Raw genomic sequence first — 27,364 nt, 5'->3', positions numbered from 1 at the left:
TCCGGCCTTTTTGAGTTACTTAACCGCTTATTCGCCAAATATAATGTCAAGTTTGTTGGAAAAAATTCAAAAGATTTACAACTAGTTTTTGATACAGGAAAAGACAAGATCCCCATAGGCAAACGATCTAATGTCGTGTATAAAATACCATGCAATGTGATTGCAATCAAGTCTACGTAGGTCAAACTGGTCGACATCTCAACACTAGAATTAGGGAACACCAACGCAACGTACATGAGATTGAAGAACGTCACACAGCTCTAACGAAACATAGTATCGATAAACAACACACTTTTAATTACGACAACACAAACATCCTTTGCGAAGAACACAATTATTATAGAAGACTGTTATTAGAAATGTGCAACATTGTAGGTCATACCAATTCTGTTAATCTTAGACAAGATGTTGAACATTTAAGCAATATTTACAAACCTCTAATCTCCGCCCACACAACAAATATTGTTTAACCTTAACTACATACAAAAAAATTTTTTGTCCACATTATACAGTCCTCTCTACATAACCTTTCTTACAAAATATTTATTGTTTTTCTGTATAATTGTTTATAACTGTTCACCTTCACTCTGGATTACATTGTTTTCTCCCATCAGTCGTTATTCACCTGTTGACTCAATTGGTTCAACCAACAATATTTCGTTAGACATGTGGAAGTTAATTATAAAGAACCTACCTCCACTTCTTTGACACCTGTGAATTAATTTTATTGCTAAAAAGACCTACTTAATAACCTTTTGACACAATGACATACTCACTGTGAAGAAACATAGTTCTTTAACCTTTTTAATTAATGACTTCCAACTATTAACTCCCACATATAAAATAACCTGAAGATTGACATTGTCTACCGTCACTCAAAAGTACACTGTCTCCATCAATAGTAATTCTGAATTCGACTACATCTTAGTCCACTTACTTAATTCATAAGGTAAATAACACCTAAGGACATCCTTATTTCAATTAATCATAAGGTTCTTACTAATCAACAATATATAATAGCTCTAAGAGTATTGCATCTACAATATTTAAGTCTGATTACTTCTAGTACTATTATTTGTTTTATAAAAAATCTTTTTCTTATTCTTGACAGTTGAAAAATTAATCGTTCTGAGGAGGGCCCATATCCCGGTCGAAACGTTAACTAAAAATACGTTTTCTTAATTGACCGATCACCAAGATTCTGTAATAGATGAACATTCTGTAGGAGGAAAGGCAGACAGCTTCATAAATTTTTTTTCTCTCAAGAAGATTATTATTCATCGTATAATAGGAATTATAAAAATTTTATCAAAATATAATTTGAGCACAATATTTAACAAGTAATGTAATATAATATAATAAACAACACGCTGCCCATCACAGCAGATATATAATAAAATACTGTAATATATACGACATAGACGCACATATAACTTGCAATTCAACTGCAAAAATTAATACTCTTGTATTATTATTTTCGAATAAAAAATTATCGTATTAAACGTACATCCGGCAGATAATTTCCGTCTTCACTTTCGCTGGAACAATCTTCTTTTTTATTCAATGACAACGTACTTTTTCCATTCATTTCTCCATTTCGATACTGAAACATAATTTTTAACGTCTGATTGACTACGTGTTCCGTAAATATCGCATTTAATTAATACCGAGATTCAATCAGAATCTGGATGGCATTATTTTTAAATAAAACGTTAAAATCAAATATCAGGTTTGAAATTCAGCCACTGATCGTTTCGTCTGGGTATTATTGGCCCGTAATGACTATGTCAGTATTTCGATTGCTTATTGGCTTTGACCTGTTACTTCCAGGCGGAAGCACGTCTGTACAGAATTAATTTTTCAAATTAGAGGGATCTGGGAATTTCGTATGGGTATAATAGTTGTTCGCACTTAACTTTTCGCATACTAATTTTAGGCCTGAAATGAGTTAGCTAACCATGTTTAAGTGGGGCACTCCCCTTGTATAGTTTGAAACCTGTAGAATACGATACAGTCAGCGATTTTGGTCAGTTCTTAAAAATGAAATCTCGAGAGGCTTTGATCGTGACGCACCTTTGCTCCGGTTGGAACCCTGCGAGCATGAATAGGCAATATATTGTGGACAAGGGAGTCGTCTATTTAGTAATAGCTGTTAGAAATGCAAAATAAGTATTATGAATCAGCTGAAGGAGTATTATACGGTGCCGGAATAGGTGACTGGTCCGTAAGTTACAGAATCAAACGTTTTTCCCTTGCCCAAATTTTAAACGTCATTATCTCGAAATTTTTTTCACAATGAGTTGAAAATCGGTTTACACCATTACTCAAAAACTATTGACTAATCAAGCTCGTATTTGGCACAGGTTTTTATGATACTTGTGTCGAATTGATGAACCTAAAACCGACTAAAAATTATCGAAACAAACATGTTTTTTACTGGGTCAAAGTTTGACATTTTTTTCTGAAAAAATCACCTTTTTATTCTAAGACTAATCAGTCAATTATCATAATTTTTTAAATATTGTTCGTTCATCAAGTGACCACATGTATACAAGGTGGGGCATTTAACGTGATCATGGCGATTTTCTCGAAAACGAAGCAAAATCTCAAAAAAAGTTTTAGAAGAGAGCTGCAGGGTTTTGAAGGGGATGGAACATAGCGGGTTCGAATTTTTATTAAGTGGATGCGCCGAGGAGATACGAAGGTCAACTTCGGTTTTTCAAATGGGATGGTGTATTTTTTATTTTGAAAATGAAAAGTGTATTCAATTTCGAGTATAAAAGTATAAGTACACCAGTTTCCTAAAATTTATACACAATAGGATATTTCAAAAATAAGAAAAAGATGTCCATTCTCCACTTTACGCGGAATAAATTTACAATTGTATCAAAGCAAATGTTCGAAATGATGGCCATTGTCTTCAATACATTCGATTCCTTTTTTTCTTTGCGAAACTTCCGGCTCCTGAAAAGAACCGTATGACTCGATTAAAAGTTCTGCGGAATGGTTGACTTCTTCCGGGGTATCGTTCTCCGTATAAATCACAAGCTGCACTAGCGTTTCGCCATAAATGTAAATCATATCGATCTTCTCGGCAACCGTATACCGATCCATTTTTCAAAAATAATAATCACTATAATAGGAATTTTAAATGTTACTACCGAGGAAATTTCTACGACATGATGTGAATACTCTCAATAACGATCATTAAATAACATTCGTCTACAACTTTGTGTTTTGACTGATAATTTGTGGTTCGATTTTCGAAGGTTGCATTAAGCATCTAATGCCTGAAAAAATTGTTTACATCACACAAACCTTGTTTCTCCCGTGTAACATAGAAAGTTGAAATCGAACCAAGAGTTATCAGTCAAAACACAAAGTTGTAGACGAATGTTATTCGTCGTTGTATCTTTTTCTTATTTTCGAAATATCCTATTGAGTGTCAATTTTAGGAAACTGGTGTACTTATACTTTTGTACTCGAAATTAAATGCTCTTTTTATTTTCAAAATTGTATGTCCGTGATTTTTCCCATTTTTAAGCAACAAAAGTCGTTTTCAAAACCAGAATTATGTAATAAAAGATATCTATGACTCTGAAAAGATACATACATTTCTTACATTTATAACTCATCAAAAAACACATACATTTCTTACCCTAAGAAAAAAAAAAATCATTCGAATCGACTAAGATTTGGCGTTTTATAGAGAGTGCCCCCTTTATTAATGCTTAGAAGTGTCTGATTATGTCCTCGATTGAACAGGCGTAATTGCTACTCACTTTAGAACGAATGTCGACGACAGGGTTAACGTATTCGTGTTCCCCTGGCGCCACAGTCATTGTAGTTGACGGAATCGAGGCTGGTAGCCCGCATCCGAAAGCAGGATTTTGAAAGTGTATGCTGTAAAATTATACAAATATTAGATGCCGGTTCTAATCTAATTGTAAGGAACGAAATGCGTTGTAGGAATAAATTCAACTCACCTTAAGTCGCATTTACTGGCTTCATACTTCTTCCTCTGGTAGTAATAGTAGACTCCTAGTAAAGCCAGGCATATAAAGATCGTTGTCATCACTCCAGCAATGTAACCACCATCGCCTTTTGACTTGTTAGATCCGAATTCAGGCGGGGGCATTTTGACTGTATCGTCGCACTTTTCGCCCGGTAACACGACATTTCCATCTTGACACAAACATCCGATATCTTCATTGTTCCTGACGCACAGATAACTGCATTTGTGCCCCTGGCAATTGTTCTTCACTGTGAATTAAAAAATGATTTATAGCAAACATTCGAAACTTTCATCGCAACTTTGCAATATACCTGATGGTTGACGCGATTGTTGCAGCATCGTGAATTGTTCCTCGGTATGAGATGAGCTGATCTGAATTCTCTTGCAAGTTTCGTTTCCGGCGAACACAGAACAGCTAGTCATTTGTCCGGTGCCTGGGGTCAGCCAGAAAAGCGAATCCTCGAATAAGTTTAAGCCGACAGGATGGTGAACCTTACAGAAGAACGGGCACATGATGCAAATCCTTCGAAATTTGAAACATTGATCGGGAGAAAAATGTATTTGAATGATTACTAACGTTAGCGGAAAACATAATGCGTCGGTCATTTCCATTCAGATCTGAGCTTTCTATCAGTTGAAAGTGTTGATCAGCCCAGTACAAACGAGCCCTTGAGTGGTCGACAGTGAGTCCGCTGACGATTCCCAGATTCTTCGAAACTATGGAAGTCGAATCTTTGCCAGTCATCTGCGACCGATATATTTCGCTGACTGGATTGTTGAAGGACCACGAATCTGTTTGGCCCCAAAAGATGAAGCTGTGGGCATGAGAAATTGAAGGATCATCACTTCAGCATGAGAACTAAATATCTGAAGAAGTTGAAGATTTGTTAGCTGATTGATGAATAGGAATTCTCGACCTCGTATGTAATCTATTATAGAGTCTTGGTGATCGGTCAATTAAGAAAACGTATTTTTAGTTGACGTTTCGACCCGGATATGAGCCCTCCTCAGAACGATTTATTTAAAAACTGTCAAAAATAACAAAAAGAATTTTATAATATCAATAATGGTACTAGAAGTAATCAGACATAAATATTGTAGACGTAATACTCTTAGAGCTATTAAATATTGTTGATAGTAAGAACCTTATGATTAATTGAGATAAGGATGTTTTTTAGTGTTATTTACCTTTTGAATTAAGTAAGTGGACTAAGATGTAGTCGAATTCACAATTACAATTGGTGGAAACAGTGTTCTTTTGAGTGACGGTAGACTATGTCAATCTTCAGGTTATTTTATAAAGTTGGTAGTCATTAATTAAAAAGATTAAAGAACTATGTTTCTTCACAGTCAGTATGTCATTGTGTTAAAAGGTTATTGAAGAAGGTCGTTTTAGCAATGAAATTAATTCACAGGTGTCAATGAAGTGGAGGTAGGCTCTTTATAATTAAGTTCTTCATGTCTAACGAAATATTGTTGGTTGAACCAATTGAGTCAACAGGTGAATAACGACTGATGGGAGAAAACAATGTAATCCAGAGTGAAGGTGAACCTATTATAAACAATTATACAGAAAAACAATAAATATTTTGTAAGAAAAGTTATGTAGAAAGGTCTGTAAATGGGGACAAAATAATTTTTTGTATGTAGTTAAGGTTAAACAATATTTGTTGTGTGGGCGGAGATTAGAGGTTTGTAAATATTGCTTAAATGTTCAACATCTTGTCTAAGATTAACAGAATTGGTATGACCTACAATGTTGCACATTTCTAATAACAGTCTTCTATAATAATTGTGTTCTTCGCAAAGGATGTTTGTGTTGTCGTAATTAAAAGTGTGTTGTTTATCGATACTATGTTTCGTTAGAGCTGTGTGCCGTTCTTCAATCTCATGTACGTTGCGTTGGTGTTCCCTAATTCTAGTGTTGAGATGTCGACCCGTTTGACCTATGTAGACTTGATTGCAGTCATTGCATGGTATTTTATACACGGATGTATACGTGTATAAAATAATAATCACAATAATAATCATAAAATAATAATTATAAAGAGCCTACCTCCACTTCATTGACACCTGTGAATTAATTTCATTGCTAAAACGACCTTCTTCAATAACCTTTTAACACAATGACATACTGACTGTGAAGAAACATAGTTCTTTAATCTTTTTAATTAATGACTACCAACTTTTAACTCCCACATATAAAATAACCTGAAGATTGACATAGTCTACCGTCACTCAAAAGAACACTGTTTCCACCAATTGTAATTGTGAATTCGACTACATCTTAGTCCACTTACTTAATTCAAAAGGTAAATAACACTAAAAAACATCCTTATCTCAATTAATCATAAGGTTCTTACTATCAACAATATTTAATAGCTCTAAGAGTATTACGTCTACAATATTTATGTCTGATTACTTCTAGTACCATTATTGATATTATAAAATTCTTTTTGTTATTTTTGACAGTTTTTAAATATATCGTTCTGAGGAGGGCTCATATCCGGGTCGAAACGTCAACTAAAAATACGTTTTCTTAATTGACCGATCACCAAGACTCTATAATAAATAGTTTGTTAGCTGATTATCGTTCGTCGAATGATACTGAAAATTAACAAAAAAGAACAGACGTAGTAACAGCAAAAACGTTTTCTTGTCCATCTACTGACTTACCCATGTTTCGGATCTGTAACTATGCTGTTTACCGCAGTCGCAGAATTTACGGAGACAACATGCGCGCATTTTTGCTCTCCCAAATGACAGACCTGCAATTTCGATCAATCGAAAGAAATAAAAGTAAGTTGATCGATCAAGAAATGTTGTAATCAACTCGAAGAGCTACTATTGTGTTCGGCCGAGGTGGCAAACATTGTCAAGTGTATATTTTATGAGTACCTTAATGGCATGGGGTTTCTCGCTGTCGTAAAAATACACGTTATCAGTGGTCCAATCGACGGAAAGGGTTCGCGGTTTTCCAATGTTGGTCACGTTTCTTGTCTCCATCGTTTCCAGGGACAGTTGAAAAATCGTTCCCGTTATTTCTGGAATAATTTTTATTGACGCTTTTGGACAGTCGCTAGCAAAACTTTACCCTTTTTAACTTTTCAATGAGATATAGTACGTGTATCTTACCGGTGCTCCAATAAACCGTCCTGTTGGCGATGTTCAAGTCGATACCGTTTTTACCAATGCCAATTCCAGGCTCGCTATAAATTACCTTGATCGAATTAAGGGATTGCGAAACTCTTCTGATGTCGTCTTTTGTCGCTATTATCAGTTCCATCGGAGATCCTGTGAAACATTCAACTTCCTTAATCGTTCATTGCTCCTTGCTTCTTCCATCCAATTCGACAATCTGTCATTATAGTGAAAAGTAAAACGGGTTTGCATTCAATTACCGGTTACTTTGCAAGTCCGACCATCGGAACGTAGCACGAATCCAGAGAAGCAGGAGCATGCAAAAGAACCAATTTCGTTGCGGCAAACCTGCGAGCACGTGCCGAGCTTACACTCGTCGATATCTTCGCAAGAATAGCCGTCGTTCTTCAGCTTGTATCCCTTAGCGCAGCTACATATAGGTCCAGCAGGTGTTTTGTTGCAAATTCCGTCACAGCGATTATCCGAAGTGCATGCAGTTTCTGTGTGAATATAAAAACAACAAGTTTTCGTGAACATTTTTCATCTCTTCAAATTGAAAGAAGCCGGTACAACGCTTCGCAAAATTCGATATTGTTGGAAACAATCGTCCTAGATCCCTGTAAGCTCACCACATTTTCCATTCTCGTCGCTCTGATCGTAACAATCGGCGATCCCGTTGCAAACGCTGGAATAGGGGATGCACGCCCCAGTCAGACACTTGTATTCTTCGCAATTAATCGGTTCCGTTGTGGGCGCGAGAATGACGTCGCAGTATTTCTCGTCAGACTTATCACCGCAGTCGTCTGTACGATCGCAAACCCAACTACGAGGAATGCACTTGCCATTCGCGCAGGCAAACTCGTCGTATTCACAATCAGTGCAGAGAAGTTCGTCGTCTTTCATAGGGCAGTCATCCACCTTGTTGCACCTGCGAAAAATCAATTCCAGGACCAGTTCATTAGTCGATTTTTATCACGAACAGTTGGAAAAATTGTTTTCTTTGCGTTCAATAGTCACTCTTTCAGTAACGCAATTCAGTTAACTGAAAATGAAAAAAGTTTCCGGATTTTGCATGGAATATATTAAAAAAAAAAAAAAAATGACAAAAAAAGGGTGCCACTTAGTGACTTCTGTGACTAAAAGGATTAACGCTGGCCAATCCGGGATCGTGCTCACCTGGCTTCGAATGGAATGCACTTATTCGTTCCGTGACATTGGTATTCTTCGGCTGTGCAAGCGGCCTCCGACGTTTTTCCGTCCACGGGGCAATTCCGTTCGTCGGATCCGTCACCGCAATCGTTGACCAGGTTGCAGACAAGCACAGTGTCGATGCATCGAGCATTCTGGCAGGTGAACATACTGGGACTACAAGTAGCCGTTTTGCACTGACCGTACTCGTCGGAACCGTCTTCACAGTCGACCTGTGACGAAATTGAAACATGGAAAGTTGAAGCATATAACGAAGCTCGATGCTACGTGAATTGACGATCAAATCGTGTACCTCTCCATCACATTCCCAAAACTTCGGAATGCATCCACCACTTTTGCAAGTGAACATGGTTTCGGGGTCGCAAGTGTGTGATGCGCAATTCTCTTCGTCAGATCCGTCACTGCAGTCGATTTTTCCGTCGCAAATAAAGTACTTCGAGATGCAGAAACCGCGTTGACACTGGAATTCGTCTGCGAAATGGTTGTATGGAGATTGGGAATTGGCAATTAGAACGTTAAGATGGCTACGAATTTATCGTTCTAATAGACCTCGAATGCAAAGTTGAACAAGTTGTTGTAATCAAAAGTTCAATATGATTTTGAGTTTCATAGATTGTATTCGATATTTGGATTATCCCACCTTTTCCGCATGTCTTTGCGTCGCAGAATTCCTCATCAGAACGATCCGCGCAATCATAATTCGAGTCACAAAGTTTACTGTTGTGAATGCAGTTTCCATTGTTGCATGCAAAATGATCGGGACCGCAAGTTGCAGGCTTGTGACATTCGACTTCGTCTTCACCTCCTGGACAATCTCTCACTCCGTTGCACCTGAAATCGTTTGGAATACCGAATGTCATACTCTTCACTGTTGAAACTCATGTTTTTCAACTGTAAAAAATACTGATTCAAATCAATGAAGAATTACCTTTTGATCTTGTCAATGCAACTTCCATCAGACGCGCATTTCATTTCGTAGACTTTACAGTGATTGCGAGAAATACTACAAGTAATATTATCACTGTTTAACATCATTCCGGACGGGCAGCCACAAGTCTATAACATAAAGAAAATCGCATGATTATACATCTCTAGACATGAAGAAAACTTCGGATTCCTTTTCACGAAGACATGTTGGAACGAGTTTGCAGAAAATTCTCATTATTCAATGAGTACTGGATTCAAAGACCGGAAAAATAAATTTCGTTTGAATTCTGTGAGTCATTAGACGCTCAGAAAAGAAAGCTGATGGGTTCCTCTTACGGCAGGTAATTTTCATATTTTACGTACCCGCTGTGAGTTGGAAGCAACAAGACAAACGTGTGTGCATCCGCCGTTTTCCTTAAGACACGGGTGTTGAGTAGACCCGTGATTGCCAGTCATCGCTACCAGGTACATTTTTTCCAAGTTGACAGGAATACCTGCGTTATGAAAAAGTGTTAATTTTTACATATTTTTTTTTATAGATATTGTACTTAATCAGAATATTACTAGCGTGATCTTACCGAGACTGATTTTTTTCTGTCCTTGAATGACGCCCATTTTATCTGCCCAGTACAATCCCTTTGATCCGTAGGAAGTCCAGAATATGTCATTACCCAGGACGGCAATGCTCACTGGAGATATCAAATCTGACCTGAACCGATGTCTGTCCGTACCTTAAATGAGAAATCGGTCATAATGCGCAATGTGAAAATCGTGGAAATATTAGACCTCATGCGAAAAATTGTTCCACTGTGAGTAAATTACCTTCGTAGGAAGTACTCTCTATTATCCCTGTGCTCTGATCAGCCCAAAAAACTCGCTCTAGGTGTGCATCGTATACAATCGAAACGGACGGTCCGATTAAACCAGTTTCGATCGCATGCGTTGTGCTGCCACGGCCGTTCATCTGCATTTTGTCGATGTGAATGTCGTTGCCCGATTTCAAAACGACGTACATCAGGCTGCAAGATGAATAATTTCAAAGCAATACATTATCAAATGATACTGGCGAAATCAGAAAATCTCTAGTTGTATTGATTTACCCGTGTTCGGGAATGACGGCTAGATCCAGGGGAACGGCCTCCAATCGTTCTGAGTTTAGAACCATCCTGTCGCCAGTGTTAGTGCTGTAGACTTCGATGTTCCTGAAGAGAGTATCACACCAGTAGAGGTTCCTTCCGAAATAATCAAAGTCCATACCACCAACTACGCCTATCTTAGTGGTAATGAGATTTGAAATTTGACCGGTCTTCGTATCGTACCGAAATATCACATTCTTCAGTTTATCGCTCGCCAGAATTGTACCTGCGAAATTTGAGGCCCAATTGATCGACGGTAAGAGTGTGCAAATGTGACTAGTGGAGAACAGAATTGAGGAAAAGAGGAGGTGAACGGCTAACAATGAGCTGAGAAAAGGTTCTTACTGAAATATTGAAATACGGATCATTGATGCTCTGCAATGAGATTTTCATTGTATCTTAATTCAACTTACCAGTTTCTGGATCATAAGTCAGGGCATTGATGTCTTGGCGTAAGATATCAGCCTGAAGTTTCGGTCTTCCCAATACTTGATGATGGACTTCTATGAAAAATTGTGCAGCTCCAACCATTATCTTCTTCTCTTTCTCAGTAACTAAAAATTCATCGATGGAATAGATAAAATAGTAAACGTAGTAAATGGAATGAATTAGTAAACGTTTTTCACACACTTGATGATGCGAATTTGGAATATTTCTGTCGACAAATGTTATGAAGAATACTTGAAGAAATTAATTACTACTGTCCGTAATTGATATATTATTCTAAATGAATATGTAGCATAAAAAAAATGTATCGTTGACAAACCTCTGCAGCTGTGTTTATCGGTACCTAATTCCTTGTCAGCTGGGCAACCACAAGAATACGTAGAATTCGGCGCCAACAAACATACGTGTGAACAGAAACCGTGAATGCAAGGATTTGGAATCTGAGAAATAACAGTTTACGTAGTTTCGCGTTGCTTATAAATTTGAGTACCTGATTCGGTCGCGATTGTACAGAGTTATTTGCGTGATGCGTCCTGTGGGGACCCCTGATTATAGGCAAATCGGAGTACGAGTTCATTCCGAGCTAATTCGCTGCTCTTTTGTTAGCACGCGGCTGATGTCACCCAGGTAGAAGTCGGAACTGTTCAGAGTGGTTGTGTACCCTGATATGCCTATAGTTAGGGGATCCTTATAGAGCGCATCACGGACAAAATCTTTACAATACTTACATCGGGCCTCAGAGTTGAGTGATAAATGTGTATCCCGTAGATGGATTTTTTCTCTTTTGCTACAATAGTGTGTTCCTTTCCTGTAAACTTATTGCAAGATTGAACGCTGTTAGTTTTCCAGTCGCTCCAGTACAATTTGTTCTCGAAAACCGCTACCGAGTAGGGATGCTTCGCCACCGCGTGCAAGACGATCTATGAATTGAGGAAAGAATTGATTTTATCATTACAATCACTACACGCAAGAACGGAAAATGCTCAGCGAGGCAAATTATTCTATTTACTCTGCGATCACTTCCGTCTAGTTTTACGGATTCGATGGTGCTTAATTTGGCGTCAACCCAATACAATCTGTGATTCGGATAATCGATTGTCAAGCCATTTGGCCAGGCAATATTGTTGGTTATAAATGGCATGACGTTTCTTCCATCCATCTGCGCTTTCGAAATCTGCGCTTTTGCGCCCCAGTCGCTCCAAAACATTAATCTGTGAATTTGAGTAAATTCATTAAATATCTATCATTCTGTATGCAGCAGGGGACCTATAATTATAGGCAATTCAAGGTACAATTTCAATTCGAGCAGCTCGCGGAGTTGCTTGGAGTCAACCTTACGGTGCGCATCTACGAAAACGCGCGTAATTAAAAATTTTTGTCATCCAGTTTCCGAAGACAAAAAATCAGAAAAAAATCTCCGTGCACTTGCATTTTTATTTCGAATCTAAGACCAAAAACTCCATCTTAGAATCTCACCCTTCCGAAGGTAGCAGACCAATTCCTCTCGGTCTGTCCGCGTATTCGCTAACGATGACAGTGCACGTGGACCCGTCGTTGGTACAGACTGCGATGTGTTTCATTTGACCGTCCGTAAAGTACAGGTTGCGAGTCACCCAATCGATCGCTATATCTTCCGGGGCACCCAAACCTGTAATATGCAGCGTTTTTCACTTTACCGATCAACCGATCAACTCGGTAATTCTGGGTCGAATCGAAGAACTATAAACTTTTGGCATTTTACTGGTTTATCATTTCTCATCGTCAGTGTGCCTCTTCAGAGTCCTTGACGCGCCTAGTTAACAACAAGCTTACACGTTTACCTGCAGTTATAATGACTTCTTTTTGCGACCCGTCCTCCTTGCTTCGAACAATCGCTTCGTCACCGAGTTGAAGGTCAGACCAGTAAATATAATCCGTGTCTAGGGATACGCCGACGACGTGCTGGAGCTTTCGAGCAACGTAAAACATCACCCTAGACGTGAGATAAAGTCCGCGGATGTCGGTCTTCGAGGAATAAACCATGAGAGCTTCTCCTCCTGTTGAACAATTAAAAACATTCAGTGAGTTTGCACTTACGTGAGGAGCAGGAATTTGGCAAAGATTGATCTGGAAAGAGGTTCAATAATTATGCTCTGGAACAAAATTTCACCTGTCGCTTTGCAGCTTCGCTTGTCGTTCTGCAATACATATCCTGATTCGCAGCTGCAGTTGTAGGAACCCTCGAGATTCTCGCAACTTTGATCACAGAATCCGTGAATGCTGCATTCATCGATATCTGGAATAATTTTCATTCGTGAAAGTAGGCAACTCGCATGAGTAACGAAAAACTATCACGATCATACTCACCCATGCAAATTTTACCCCTGAGCAGTTCATATCCGGGTTTGCAAGAGCAAACGGCACCCTTTGGCGTCTGATGGCACACTTGGTTGCAAGTTCCATTGGCGCATTGTTGATCGGCTGATTGAGAAATCAGCGAATATAATATTATTTCCTCCTTTGAGTTTTCGAAGGCAACAAGATACACGAAATAAAATAGCAATTGATTCCGTAAACTCTAAATCAGTTCTTGCAATTACGTAATTAATTGTGTTCATCACCTTAATCAGATATGATTTACATAATTCACAAGATCGAGTTTGTTATGGATTTATTCTGCATCACAAAACTATTCGGAGCAGGAAATGAGAGAGACCGTGAGTCATTTTACGATAGGTGTCAACGTATGGTGCAGCGATAGCTAAATTGTCACGATGTATAACGTTCACAAGGATCTTCCACTTACAATTCAGATACACAATACGCTTGAAGTGAACTGAGGTAATTGTACGATAATTATGAATTACCATAATTACATGAAGTTCTTCAACTCGTGTGTTCAAGTAAAATTATTCGTCTGTAATGTGTAGTTGTCACAGAAGACTGATCATTGACAGGTATGATTATGAATCTTTTGACAGTTTTCGTCTGTGTTTAGAATGAAAACCTTTTTTCCTCTCACCATTTTTGCATCCGTCGACATCTTCATCGGTACCGTCCGTACAATGCTGCCTACCGTCGCAAACATTGTTCAATCGAACGCAGGCGTTGTTACCGCACAAAAAGTAGCCCTTCTCCGCTGTACACTCTAGGGGTGTCAAATCGTGGGCTATAAATTGGTGTGAGAAAAAAGTTTGAATGACTGCGTAGCTGATTTTTGTAGAGATAACATCTTACTGATGCTTCTGTATACAGATGCTATTACTCACCACATTCCGTTTCGTCGCTGTTATCAGAACAATCATTGATACCATCGCATTTCCATTCCTTCATTATGCAGTAACCATTTTTGCACTTGAATCCATCGCATGGTCGCTGAAAGCATGTGATAGTATTAAAATAATTAGCGAATGGAATGACGCGTGATGATACTGTTATCCCGAAAAGTGAACAATATTGCTTTTGTTGATCGAATATCGATGTATCGGAGCAACGCCATATCGAATTTCCTCACATCTTTGGTGCAACCAAGTATCTCATCGCTCGAATCAAGGCAGTCTTGATGTCCATTGCACACGAATTCCTCCGGAATGCAGATATTATCCAAGCATCGAAACTCGTCCGGCTTGCATTTGGCATCCGGCTTAAACTGTAGAGATACGATTAGAAAACGCATTATTCAATCGAAAGTAAAGCAAATATCGTTTTGTGCGATTACATCCATATATTGTACAAGAATAGGAGAGATTCACTTGAACGTTAATATCACATTGGATAAAAAGTTTGTAGAAATTTTCCAATTGTGCATTCAATGTATTGTCTGAATCATTGAACGACTTATAGAATGAGAATCTTATTTTATTCGGGAAGGCTGGATCTCATCCTGAAATATTTTCTAGCCCAACTTGTGTGATACGCACCACGAATCCAGTGCAGTTTTTTTCATCCGAGAAATCTCCACAATCATCTTCACCGTCGCATACGAAAAAATGGCTTACGCATAAACCATTTTCGCATCTCAGCCAATCGGGTGCCTCGCATTTTGTTTCTGTAAATGATTGATTCGACTGAAACCGTATTTTTCGCGAATGAAACTATTTTTATACTTTGCGTATAAACTTTTTTCACGTTCACCGTTATATCTAAGCAAATTGCTGTTTCGAGAATGAGTAGTCGAATATCATTAGGGATTGAAAAAATTTGATTCCTGCGTGATTCACGCGAGTTCTAATGAAACGAGTGCTTGTAAAACTTGGTCAAGTGAACTTTTGAACTCCGTAACAACCATGGCGGCAATGTTGCAAGTGTTAGTACAAAGATTAAAGTCTCTTCTTAGTATTTGTATGTATATATATATACGTGTTTTAGTCTTATAGACAAAACATGGTGGGTCAAAATTTCTAAGTGAAGTAACACAGCTAGTTAATGTAAATTTTCAAAGGAACATCGTACGAAATACTGTATTCCGTTTCTCTACTGAATAGGTGCTGATTTTCAAAAAATATATGCTCATTGCTCATACTCAAATATAAACAGCATGATATACCGACAAATGAAGTTTGAAATGTAGAAAAAATATCACTTTCTGACGTTATCCGTAAACAGAGGACGTTGGCAGAACGATAATATTTAACGAGACATATTAAGTATGTATATAAACATGCACAATACATGCAGAAAATTATATGATGTGTACAGTATGATAAATAAATGTATGTAGTCAATAAGCTAAATTATGCTATTTATTGGTCTCCCGTTATATTTCTGCTTCAACTAATTTATCACTAAAACAACAAGTTGACATCATGACCCTTGTGAAAATTTCTACTACTACGAGTTTTTACAGATATTGAAATATTTCGAATTATTTTATGTAAAATTGTAAGTATGTGTAGTTTTTCATAAGGAATTCTTAATTTTTTTTTTAAATTGTAGTGTCTTGCAGATTTCTTTCTGCATCAATAGAAAAAGTCATGAATATATACAAGTATTGTTGAATAATTCACGATGCATACTTACAATTTTTCGCACAAAATTGTAGGAAATGTTCGAATTTCTCTAAAAATTTGTAGAAAATCGTTGAACTCATTTTCACGAGGGGAGCAAGCGTTTGGATATCACGATATTAACTTTGTGTCACCATTATTCGATGTTAATATGTGTTTGTGTTTGAATAAGTTGTGTTAATTAATGAATATCTTCAAATAAATGACGAAGTAATAATAATCCACCCCACTATAAATGTATTATATATTGTTATACATAATAGAAATTTTTGCCTTTTGCATCATTTTAGAGAGCAAAATAATATTTACGATAAAAAAATCAAATTCTTGACTTGATTTTATCGTTACAATTGATTTTCTTATTTTAATGTAGGAATGTAGCAGTTGAAGATATAAAAACAAACTTACCGCTAATCCGACTGCCATTCGTTAAGTGACAAATCACAAGAGCAAGAACGATGTATCGCATCTGTAGATAGTACAACATGATTGTAGCATAAATCGTTTCACTCGGAGAAAGAGGTGAACATAAAGGAGGAAGGGAATTGGTAGAATGTATAAGCTTGAGTCGTCATTTCAATGCAACGGTCAAGAGTGGAGGGCATTTGACAATGAAACAGTGGCTCGAGTTGCGATTATCGCGAACGAGCAAGTATATAAACGCACCACGTTGAGACAGGAAATATTTCCTGTTAAACGATTAATCGGTCAGAGTGTTAGGCTGTCAACCGAGACTCAAAACCTTATATGCGCCGTAGTGTCGAGCAGTGTTACTCCCGATTTTGATTTGAAACTGTAGAACAGAAATTAGCAGATAATCTGCTTGTAGCTTTTGCTAACAGTGATGCGAAATCGTGAGAAAGTACGTCTCCAATAACACTGTGCAACATTAAGAAAATCACCAATATCTCGAATAGTTATTCGCATTAGTCACACCTAGTAAACAAAGGAAAGCAAATTTATATTGAGGTATCACGTCTCAAAACCACTGGTACAAGGTCAATGTTACAACAGGCGGAATCACGCGTTTTGCCCCATTTTTCCGATCTAATAGTCATCATAGATGAAGTAGACAAGAGCTTTCGTGTGTGAAAAAATGAATAAGGTTACTGCGCCAACCAACATTATTGTAAAAACAGTCTTGCTGTTCACTTACATCAAGGAACACGTACCACTGATAAAGCATTTTTTTCATCATTTAATTTCTGCCTGTTTTGGTCACTTCTCTATCGCTCAACGAACCCGTTTTAATTCGGTAAGGCCGAGTTCGTTAGAGTGATATTACAAATAGAATACCGCGATAAATGACTACAAGAGGAAAGCCGATCGTTGAAAAGAAATGTTAATTTCTTTAGTGAAAAATCAAGTTTTGTGCAGCTAATTTACATAATTTTGAACAAATCAATACATGATTTTCATTATGAAATCTGACGTGATGTGACAATTTTATTTATAAACATCAATTGACTCTAAATCGGAGAATCATAATGACCTACTGTAAACCAAGTGAAAAAAAAGTTTTGAATTTGTTGCGTAGTGTCATCGAGTGCATAATCTCCCCCATCGTCACGAGCATGTGTATACGAATATTTCAACGATCATTTATCGACTTATTATTGAAACCAGAGCGTCTTTGCAAAAAGAAAACATTTTCTCACAATTATTAATTCTTATATATGGCCGAGGGCTGCTTAACTTGGGTCAAAGAGGACCCTCGTTTAACCTCGAGTGAAAACAGTTATAGGCAGATAAACGATCGTTATAAAATGAGTTTTATCGACCGTGCAGCTGAACTTGCACTTTCTAATGGACCATGTATGTAATACGTGAATTCGGAGTTTGGCAACCAGTTTTGAGTACGAAGTAATGAACTTTCAAATTAGTACTTAGGTTCGACCTGCAGTCACGATCGTCACATTGCTCATCAATTACCGTATCGATAGCATGAAATGTTTAGAACTTTGAACTCGAGGATTCCATTTATTTCGGATGACGTATTTCTTTACGGATAGGAAGATTGTTTAAATTTAATAAGGGTCTACTTACCGCCTGAAAGTACTTAGTACACGGCGATGAAGTGAGGAGGAGAAATACCGGACAAACAAATCAGGAACTATTGAAATATTTACTGGTTAGCGGCGTGCACGGTACTGTCCGATTCATAACTCGTCGACTCGAAGAAGGGAGCGAAGAAGCGGAGAAAAGGGGGGCAGAACCAAACTTATGAAAACATTAGCGGTCGCGTCGAACAAATCGAAACTTTGTGCCTGCCAACTATGTATCAGGTTATATATCTACTCAACCAAATCACGTAAGTAAACACCTTTGTCATCGTTTCTTTGTACATAACGTTTCGAACAAGATAAGTAGGATGAAAATAATACATGTCAACTCAAATTCGAGCTTATCTATCTGCGACGGATCAAATGAAGCGATGGTTGATTTTCCATGCTCGTCGATATTGTAAAGACAAGACGAAATAATAATATGTACAATTATTGTAAAAAGCAATTTTGTTTTCATTAATCTTTGCTGCTTGTGTCTTTTATTGTTATTGGCTTTGTTAGGGTGAAGGATAAACGCAGTGAACGATCCAGAGAATTTCAGTACCCCTACTGGTCGGTGATAAAATTGTTTTACGACAATGTGCTAATGAAACAGATACGAAAGAATCCGAGGTTATATTTTCGGTGAGCCTCGTCTGACTGTTTGAGAGTAGAACCTCCAGAATTCATAATTCAAGACGGCTAGGAAATGATCCTTCAGATTGTCTGGGATTTTGGAAATGGCATAAGTCAGAAATTTTGGAAAATCTGTGTTCACTTTGGAAACTCCGATACTTACGGAGAAGCGAAAACAGCCGTGACCAAAATTTTCAAAAACTCGCCAATTTCCGGTGAGCCCGAGATTTTTGAGGAACCCGGGATTTTCAGTTAACTCGAAATGTTCGGGTACCTAAAATTTTCATTTTTCCTGCACACCCCTAAAATAAACTAACATAATATTAACAACCTATTATTAATCTGAACGTGTGATTTATTATGTTCCAGACGATCAATACGGTTCGGACAAATTACACATCGAAGTCAATAAAAGTTTGAGTTTCATAATTCGTACGGTAAAATAAATCCACCGTTACCCCGGTTGCCCCATCCTGGTCACACCCTTGTCTTTGACAAAACTCTGCAGTTGTGTTTATCGGTTCCTAATTCCTTGTCAGCTGGAAAACCACAGGAATACGTAGAATTCGGCGCCAACAAACATATGTGTGAACAGAATCCGTGGATGCAGGGATTTGGAATCTGGAAATAACAGTTTACATAGTTTCGCGTTCCTTGTAAATTTGATTATACCGAGGGTACAATACTTACATCGGGTCTCAGAGTTGAGTGATAAATGTGTATCCCGTAGATGGATTCATTTTCTATTGCAACAATAGCTTGTTCATTTCCCGTGAATTTATTGCAAGATTGAACGCTCTTAGTTCTTCAGTCGCTCCAGTGACATTTTTTCTCGAAAACCGCTACCGAGTAGGGCTATTTCGTCATTGCGCGCAAGATGATTTATAGATCTTTGATCGCAAGATCCGTGAATGCTGCATTCATCGATATCTGGAATGATTTTTGTTCGTGAGAGTAGGCAACTCGCATGAGTGACGAAAAACTATCGTCTTAACTAACTATCTTCTAACTTAGGTCTTCAATAATGGAATGCGTTGCAAGCAAATGTATACAAATATTTTAACAATAACTTTTTTCGAATTATTATTGAATTCTCAGCATCTTTGCAAAAAGAAAACGTTGTCTTACAATTATTCCTCTTCCTATATGGCCGAGGGCTGGGGTCAAAGGTGGTCCTCGATTACCGTGGAGTGAAATCAGTTGTAAGGCAGATTACCGTTCATTTAAAACGAGTTTTATCGACCGTGCAGCTGAACTTGCACTTTCTATTGGACCATCTATGTAATATACGTGAATTCGGAGCTTGATAACCAATTTTGAGTATGAAGTAGTGAACTTTCAAATTAGTGCTTAGGTTCGACCTGCAGTCATTGCTCATCCATTACTGTATCGATAGCATGAAATGTTTAGAACTTTGAACTCGGGGATCCCATTTATTTCAGATGACACATTTCTTTACATATTGGAAAATTGTTTAAATTTAATAAGCGTCTACTTACCGCCTGAAAGTAATTAGTACACGGCGATGACGGGAGGAGGAGCAATACTGAACAAACAAATCAGGAACTGTTCAAGTATTCACTGGTTAGCGGGGTGCACGGTACTGTCCAATATTTAAGTCCCCAGCTCGAAGAAGGGAGCGGATAAGCGACCTTGAATGTTTTCGTAAGTTTGGTTGGAAAAGGGGAAAGCTACCAAACCCATGAAAACATTAACAATTGCGTCGAACAATTCGCAACTATTTGCCTGTTAAATATGTGTTAGGTCAGATTTCTACTCAACCAAATCACGTAAGTATACAATTTTCTCGTCATCTATGTCCATAACGCTTCAAATAACGTAAGTAAGATGGAAATAATACATGCCATGGCAGAATCGGTCGAATCGACAATTCGCATAATTATCTGAGATGGTGCTTTTAAATGCTCGTCGACATTGTAAAAATGAAACGAAATAAAAATATGTACAATTTTGTCGAAATGTAATTTTGTTTTTATTGTCCTTTGCTGCTTTTGACTTTTATTCTTATTGCGTTTGTTAGGGTAAAGGACAAAGGCAGTGAATATTTATAACAAGTTTATTACTGACTCATGTAGTCGAATTCAATTTGATGCAATGGTAGTTTACTGTACTGCAACATTCAAGTTGGACTATTTACAGTTTTTGAAACACGACTTGAAGTTGCTACAAGTTTCAAGTGAAAATTTGTAAGATTTGAATGTTGAGTTTATTGCTCACTGATCGGTCAATGACTTTTGGCAAAATGAACAGTTGAACGATGTCGTAGATAGCTAAATTTCCGTGATACGCGGAATATTCACAAGGATTTTCCACGTGTAAAATTAGATGTACCTTATAATAATATCAAGTTATTTAGCTCATACATGAAGATAAAATTATTTACCTGCCTGCGGCAGCTCGGTTACCGCAGAAAAATGATCGCATGCTCACTTGTTTTCGAATCTCTTGACGACTTCCGTTTGATCACATTAATACAAACTTCTTTCCTTCGCTGAATCAATAAAAAAAATGTAATTCAACCAAGCCTTACAGTCACGAGTGGTGAAATGAATATTAAGTAAATATGACAAATTCGTATTTACTTGAACTAGATAAAAAATAGTTGAATTAAATAAATGTATAATCAATTTAGCAATTGACAAATTCAGGTTTAATAATTATTCAGTTCGCATGAGTGCATTTTTTAGTTGATCTAACAAATCTTTTGTGGGTCAAAATATAAATCTTGGTTGACGGAACTGAATATTGAAATTGAACCAATTATTTGTTTCAGTTAATCCAACCGAGGCTTTTACTCCAGGCGACAGTGTATATTTTTGTAGAAACAAATGTGGTTGAACGGTCTCTATTCGGTTGCATGCATTGGGTAAAAAATAAATAAACAAGTAATTTGATAATTTGTGTTGGATATTTTTTACGCACATGCTATAAATTAAAATATAATAAACTAATGTAATATAAACAACTTATGATTAACCTCATTATGCGAGTAATTATGATCTAGACGGATAATACGGTTCAGACAAATTACCTAATAAAGTCAATAAAAGTGCATGATACGCTCGAGTTTCACAATTCGTAGGGTAAAATAAATTTTTACTCAATATGCGAGTACAACTTATGCACTGTTTACCGCTTGATATTAATATTGAAATTAATACTTCAAATAAAAATATATCTGTCTCCTTGAAAATATGTCCAACATCATTATAGTATGATAGGGAAATTGAATGGATTTTTTTATTTCTTATTTTATTAGTTTGAAGTAAAAATAATTTAGTACAGTTTTGTTTTCTATTCGAAACAAAATCAAAGTAGCAGATACAACAGGTTGAAAAAAAAAATACCGTGTATAGTGATTCACACCACAGTATATCCATAATATATTATTAAACAGAGTAAAATTATGCATCTGCAATCGTCGTTAACCACATAGATTGTTGATGTGCAGAAGAAAATGGCTGAATGAAAACTTTATCCAAATTTCATAAATGTGCTGTAAAGCTGTCTAAATTATTACACGAGTTCTAAAACAGAGATTTTAGTTTATTGGGCAGGTTATCTTATACTAAAATACTTCAGGTCTGATTTATGTAATACGCACTTCAAACCTGGTGCAGTTTTTTCATCCCGATAATTTCTACACTCATCTCCGATGTGATATGTTCAATGGGAACTGCAATTTAAACGAAACATCGTATCCGACAAAGTTGACTTTTTAGAGAATGAATAGCCAAATATCTGGAAAAGTATAAATAAAAATAATTTTGAATTTTACAAATGAGTTCCAACCGTATAAATACATGAAAAAGTAGGATGAGTGAATTCTTGTAGATTAAACAATACGGCAAAAATGTTTCACGTGTTGAGATGCAAAAATCAGTCTCCTTTCTGTTAAGCGTGTCGTTCTGGTTTTCTTCTCAGTGTGAATGAAATGTGGTTAAAAATATGCAAATATCTGTGCTTGATGCTGTCAATACCAATTTGTTTATCTGCTACATGTATACCTGTTGATTTTTGAAAAATATGAATGCGGCTTTCCACGCAAACTCAGTAAACGGTTGACCACGACATTTTTTAATTTCATCAAGGATTTTTCCCATGTTGGACGACCTCTAGAAAATCTGCCAAAAAAAAAATCAAAATTCTGTTTACTCGTCTCTGCCCTATGAATTTTTTAACTTATCTCATAAACACCCTAATGAATTTTTATGAACCAAGAAAATAAATATTTCGTTTGCGAAATAAAACATTTTTACGCAAGATTCATAGTTAAAATACGTTTCGTTATATTTTTTTGAATCATTTTTCTTGAGAATATAACACCTCAAATTTTTCTAATACACCTTAGCCGATATTTACTTGTCAAAGAAAAAAAATTGAATCAAACAAACATTCTATTGATCTTAGTAAATTTATAAGATTTAGATCTTATTTGAATCAAATCAATCATTAATCGAATCAAACAACTCAAGAAAACCGAGTAAATATAGATGCTTGTGTAAAATCAATTTTCTCTTCGGTGTAATCCAACTGCTATGGATGAAGTGCAAAATTGCAAGAGCAATAATCATGTTCCGGATATCTGTGACATAACATATGAAATGATTAAAAAATCAACTGCTCGACTCCACAAAAGAGCTAAAGATAAACGGGACAAGGAATTGGCAGAATAAGCAGCGTTAACCAATATAACTTTCAAAAAAGTAGTACTGACCCTGCTCACGTAGCTTTTGCTAAGAGTGGCGCGAAATCGTGAAAAAGCACTCTGATCATTGAAATCACGATTTCGGATGCGATTATCTGAAATAAGCTTCATTAAATTTTCGTTTAATGGAAAAAATTTAAACGTGCAACTAAACTTGCACTATCTATTCAGACATGTATGGATCGATTTGAAGCTTGGGTAACTGCAGTATTGAGTATCATATAGTTCATTCATAAATTTGCACGCAGTTTCTACGAGGTACGATTCTTAAATCTGCTCAATAATTGTACGGTATTGAATGTGGAACTGCCAAACGTGGGAATTTCATTCATTTCTGACAACGTATTCGGCACTTCCATATAAATAGAAACATTATTTAAATTTGATAGACGTCTACTTACCCATCAAAGGTATGTATTCAGGATACGTTCCGAAATTAGCTTGCAGCGCTAAAAACTCCCTAGGACAGAGGCAGAGCTACCCCTGAACTCAGCAGCGCAAAAGAGATAAAGGATTGTCGACAGCACTGTGGGGTAATATCGGAACGCACCCTCAGTGCATGACGATAAAGTAAGGAAGAGAAAAAGTGGACAAACACATCAGGAACGATTGAAATATTGATAGCGGCGGAGAAGCCGGTAGAGGGGGAGCACAAAAAGCAAATTTATGAAAAGGTCAAAGTTCACGTTGCACATTTCGAGGGTTAGGTTAGACATCGAAAGGGCGCGTACAGTGGCTGGAATGCGAAATTCGCGGACAAGTTGCAATAAATATTCAGGTTTTTCTCAGGATGCAATGAAAGTCAGTACTCCTGAATTATATTCATCTTACGATTAATGCGATTTGTATGAAAATGGGTACACGAGGATTTTGAAGATTGCTAGTTTCGAATTAGAAATCCGGACTTTGCAGCCTCAAAATGGCGAACTCAACATGTTGTGGAAAACTATCCAATTTAATAAAAATCACTACTCATACAGGATTTTCAAGGTGCTGATTTCAAATTGGAAGACAAAGTTTTTAAATCTAAAATGGTGAATTTAAAATAGGGTCCACAATAGACTGAGCTCTAATAATGACTCGATTTTAGTTACGGCTTTTTCACATAGGTAGAATAACTGCGATAAAACTATAATAGCAACGGTGTCTCTTCAACGCCTGTCGATATTGTAAAAAATGTAAAGAAATAATAATGCATATTTTGCAATTAAGATACGATTCAAGTTTATTTTGTTGTTATTCTTTGCTTCTATAGTCTTTTAGTTATATGTCTGTAATAAAGGCTGAACAAAAAGAGGAATATTTGTAACAAGTTTATAGCTTACTCGTGTAATAACATTCAATTTGATACAACGTTAGTTATTAATAGAACGTTCAAGTTAAACTATTTTCTCTTCTCTGGGAAATTCGATACTTCCGACACGCTTCTGGGCAATGACGTTCCAAATATCGTCGTTGAGAGAATGCCTTGAAGCACACTCCACACCGCCATTGCCATTGATGGTGATTTCGGGTCCGTTGATGAGCCCTCAAGTTTGATCTGCGCAGAGAAATTTAGCAGTGGACATTGTAAAATGTTTACAACGTAAATGAAAGGAAACAGTTTTCGAACTTCACTTTTCACGGAGTGAAATATTGTGTGAAAGCAATTCTGCAAACCTCAAAGGTTGTAAATTTGGAAGATTTGCCGATGTAATTGAATTTTGAATTTGTTACGCACCGATCGGCAAACGACTTTTGGCAAACCGGACACTCGAACGGCCTTTCACCGGTATGAAGTCGAAGATGGCCTTTCAGTACCCAAGGTCGATCAAAGCTCTTCCGGCAATACGGGCAGTAGTGCAAGGCTTTGATGCGTTTCCAAGTTTCCGTGTTTCCGACATCCGAGTAGGGCGCTCTTTCTTCTTCGTAAAATCTTATCGCTTTGATCAAAGTGTTACTAGCCGGTAATCGCATTGTGGGAGATAAATCGACCGACTCGGGGTCGACGCACTTTCCGTCGGATGATTGATTATCATTTTTACAGCATTTCCCGCCCTCAGCGTTTATTTGTGCGTCGTTGATTTTTATAATCTCGCATCTTTCGATCAGTTCTTTGTCGGCATCGAAAAGTTTCTTCCTTGCGTTCAAGTCACACAGGTAATTCGTTACCGTCGGCGCGCTTGCAACGACTGTAGACGTTGAAAGTGCGTCGGCTGATTCACCGGAATCTATTAACTGCAGGCCTAGTTCTTCCGGAATTGATGTGTTCCATAACATGCTGTTATCTTTCTTAAAGCTGTATCGAGTTACGATTGAAAGTCTTGGACAAGTCCACATATTTATTGACTTTGAAGACACTTCTTTGCTTTGATTTTTTTTTCTGATATCAGATACTGTCGGCAACCACGACACGGAAAGTTCGTTCTCTACGAAAAATTGTGGAATATTATTGAAAATGGGTTGAAAAAAAAAACCAATTGATGCTAAGCATCACTGATCTTATAAATGATTAGGGTAAATTGGCTCTTTCAGAACATAATGGAACTTATCGCGAATGGTCGATTGCACAGTAACATTGTTGATGAAGAAAACAGTGGTGATATAACCTATAATCAAGAAAACGCAATGCGCTAGAGAAAATTTCGCGGGTTTGAGCTGGAAAATTAGCTACCCATATCGCATAATTTCTTCCCTGGAAATTGATCTCCACTTAACTCTGAAAATTTGCACCTACTCTTTAATAATGGTTAGTGGAATTTTGACGTTGCTCCAAGTTTTCTGTTGCGTTGGTTTTGTACGTAAAGAGTCACAGAAATGTACCATTTACAAACCTCGACTGGAACATGATCGGCGAGCAAAATTTTGCACCAATTAAGCAAACAATTTTTCAAAATAAAAGATGAAAACAATATTGAGTGATACATACCGTCATGTAAATTACTTGTTTTCTGATATCTTGTCATCGATTTAATCAGGCAGTGTGGCATGTTGTTTACGTTTCTTTATTATTTTTTTACAATATCAAGGAATGTATTGAAAAATTGCAATTATGTCAAATACACTATTTTCTCTAGAGTAATAAATCTGAAAACTTATTTGAACAAGTGATCCACTATTGGCGTGTTTCGAAATATTCTTCTTCAAGGCCATAGATACATTAATCCCGGACCGCATTGAGAAGGTTGCAAAAAAGAAACACCAGACAATCTGTACCCACGAGTGTGACGATGAGACATTGATTGACATGTCATGTGTCATTATCAATCCCGTCAAACTCTGTAACCTCGGAAGTTGGTACATCAGTCTACGAAATGGTAACCTAATAATAAGAGCCATGATACTTGTGTTTTAGTATGGTGATACGAATTCAAATTACCCATAAGCTTGATGCTTGCGTTACAAAGATTTACGCAAGGTATACTTTTCCGGGCTTGTTCGAAAATAGTTTGGTATTTCCAACTCTAAAAATTCCTTAGAAATGAGACAGAGTAAGCAGGCGATCTGGTAGAGCAAAAAAATCATGAAACTACTTTCACTGCCCAGCGAATACTGGGCAGCTGATCTCTTCCTCCGCTCTCGAGTAATTTGATTCATTTCACTCGACTCAACGGATCAGTTAGTGTTTCACGGACCTATAAATTTTGAAGCGTGCTTTGAAGTATCTCTAAAATGTTGTGAAACGTGTGAGGCTGGGACAGGGAGTAAGAAGGAAGGAGACCGATCTCCATGCTGCAAAACTGGCATTGATTTTTAGGTCTCTACAGCAGAGAACTGCCAGTACTTAAAATTCCCTAGGGCAGAGACAGAGCTGTCCATGAACTCGGCAGCGCAAAAGAGATGAAAGATTGCTGACAGTACTGTCCACGGTCTTACATACAGGTCCGAAAACTAGTAGGGTGGGGAATGACTCAGATAATGAGGAAAAACCGTGGTTCCCGTCTTCGCCGTCTGCAGCGCTGCCCCCTCGGGGTGAGCCAATCATAAATCAGATCCGAACAGCTGATTTTTCGGAATCAACAATCCTGAATTTGTTACACCATTGACACACTTTACACTGAGTTATGAACTGTCAAAAACTTCGACGAGCAGGTTATCTTATCGGTATATATCTA

The 27,364-nt window shown here is 37.2% G+C and overlaps 2 protein-coding genes and 1 long non-coding RNA gene across 6 annotated transcripts; all 3 read right to left on the bottom strand.

The window, feature by feature from the left end:
* Window positions 1-1,275: 1,275 nt before the first annotated feature.
* LOC124297882 (vitellogenin receptor) lies at window positions 1,276-18,036 on the bottom strand. Of its 2 annotated transcripts, none has more exons than XM_046749234.1 (32): window positions 17,907-18,036; window positions 16,269-16,329; window positions 14,775-14,902; window positions 14,369-14,503; window positions 14,124-14,229; window positions 13,877-14,023; window positions 13,222-13,335; window positions 13,025-13,150; window positions 12,696-12,911; window positions 12,352-12,523; window positions 11,885-12,086; window positions 11,604-11,795; window positions 11,195-11,315; window positions 10,842-10,982; window positions 10,393-10,654; window positions 10,115-10,311; window positions 9,871-10,023; window positions 9,656-9,786; window positions 9,294-9,421; window positions 9,006-9,196; window positions 8,658-8,836; window positions 8,333-8,577; window positions 7,786-8,084; window positions 7,417-7,656; window positions 7,151-7,309; window positions 6,914-7,059; window positions 6,692-6,783; window positions 4,593-4,830; window positions 4,327-4,507; window positions 3,987-4,263; window positions 3,783-3,903; window positions 1,276-1,603 (listed from the first exon to the last, which is right to left on the bottom strand). In XM_046749234.1, exons 2-32 carry the CDS (start codon window positions 16,327-16,329, stop codon window positions 1,490-1,492), a joined length of 5,214 nt encoding a protein of 1,737 aa, XP_046605190.1. In that variant the 5' UTR covers window positions 17,907-18,036; the 3' UTR covers window positions 1,276-1,489. The 2 variants fall into 2 exon arrangements, with proteins under 2 accessions (XP_046605190.1, XP_046605191.1); XM_046749235.1 differs by lacking the exon at window positions 1,276-1,603 and adding an exon at window positions 2,708-2,964.
* A 1,067-nt stretch (window positions 18,037-19,103) lies between these two features.
* On the bottom strand, window positions 19,104-20,122 carry LOC124297883 (uncharacterized). Its single transcript, XR_006906678.1, has 3 exons — window positions 20,041-20,122; window positions 19,232-19,471; window positions 19,104-19,162 (listed from the first exon to the last, which is right to left on the bottom strand). It is a non-coding gene; the product is annotated as an uncharacterized LOC124297883 (long non-coding RNA).
* A 4,228-nt stretch (window positions 20,123-24,350) lies between these two features.
* On the bottom strand, window positions 24,351-26,967 carry LOC124298142 (zinc finger protein 2-like). 3 transcript variants are annotated; one of them, XM_046749789.1, is made up of 4 exons: window positions 26,629-26,967; window positions 26,179-26,571; window positions 24,991-25,678; window positions 24,351-24,810 (listed from the first exon to the last, which is right to left on the bottom strand). In XM_046749789.1, the coding sequence occupies exons 2-4, from the start codon at window positions 26,237-26,239 to the stop codon at window positions 24,645-24,647; spliced, it is 915 nt and encodes a 304-aa protein (XP_046605745.1). In that variant the 5' UTR covers window positions 26,240-26,571; window positions 26,629-26,967; the 3' UTR covers window positions 24,351-24,644. The 3 variants fall into 3 exon arrangements, with proteins under 3 accessions (XP_046605745.1, XP_046605743.1, XP_046605744.1); XM_046749787.1 differs by having other exon boundaries at window positions 26,179-26,556; XM_046749788.1 differs by having other exon boundaries at window positions 26,179-26,528.
* Window positions 26,968-27,364: the final 397 nt, after the last annotated feature.

Source organism: Neodiprion virginianus, chromosome 2, assembly GCF_021901495.1.
Source record: "Neodiprion virginianus isolate iyNeoVirg1 chromosome 2, iyNeoVirg1.1, whole genome shotgun sequence".
NCBI lineage: Eukaryota > Metazoa > Arthropoda > Insecta > Hymenoptera > Diprionidae > Neodiprion > Neodiprion virginianus.
This window is presented reverse-complemented; position numbering and strand designations above follow the sequence as displayed.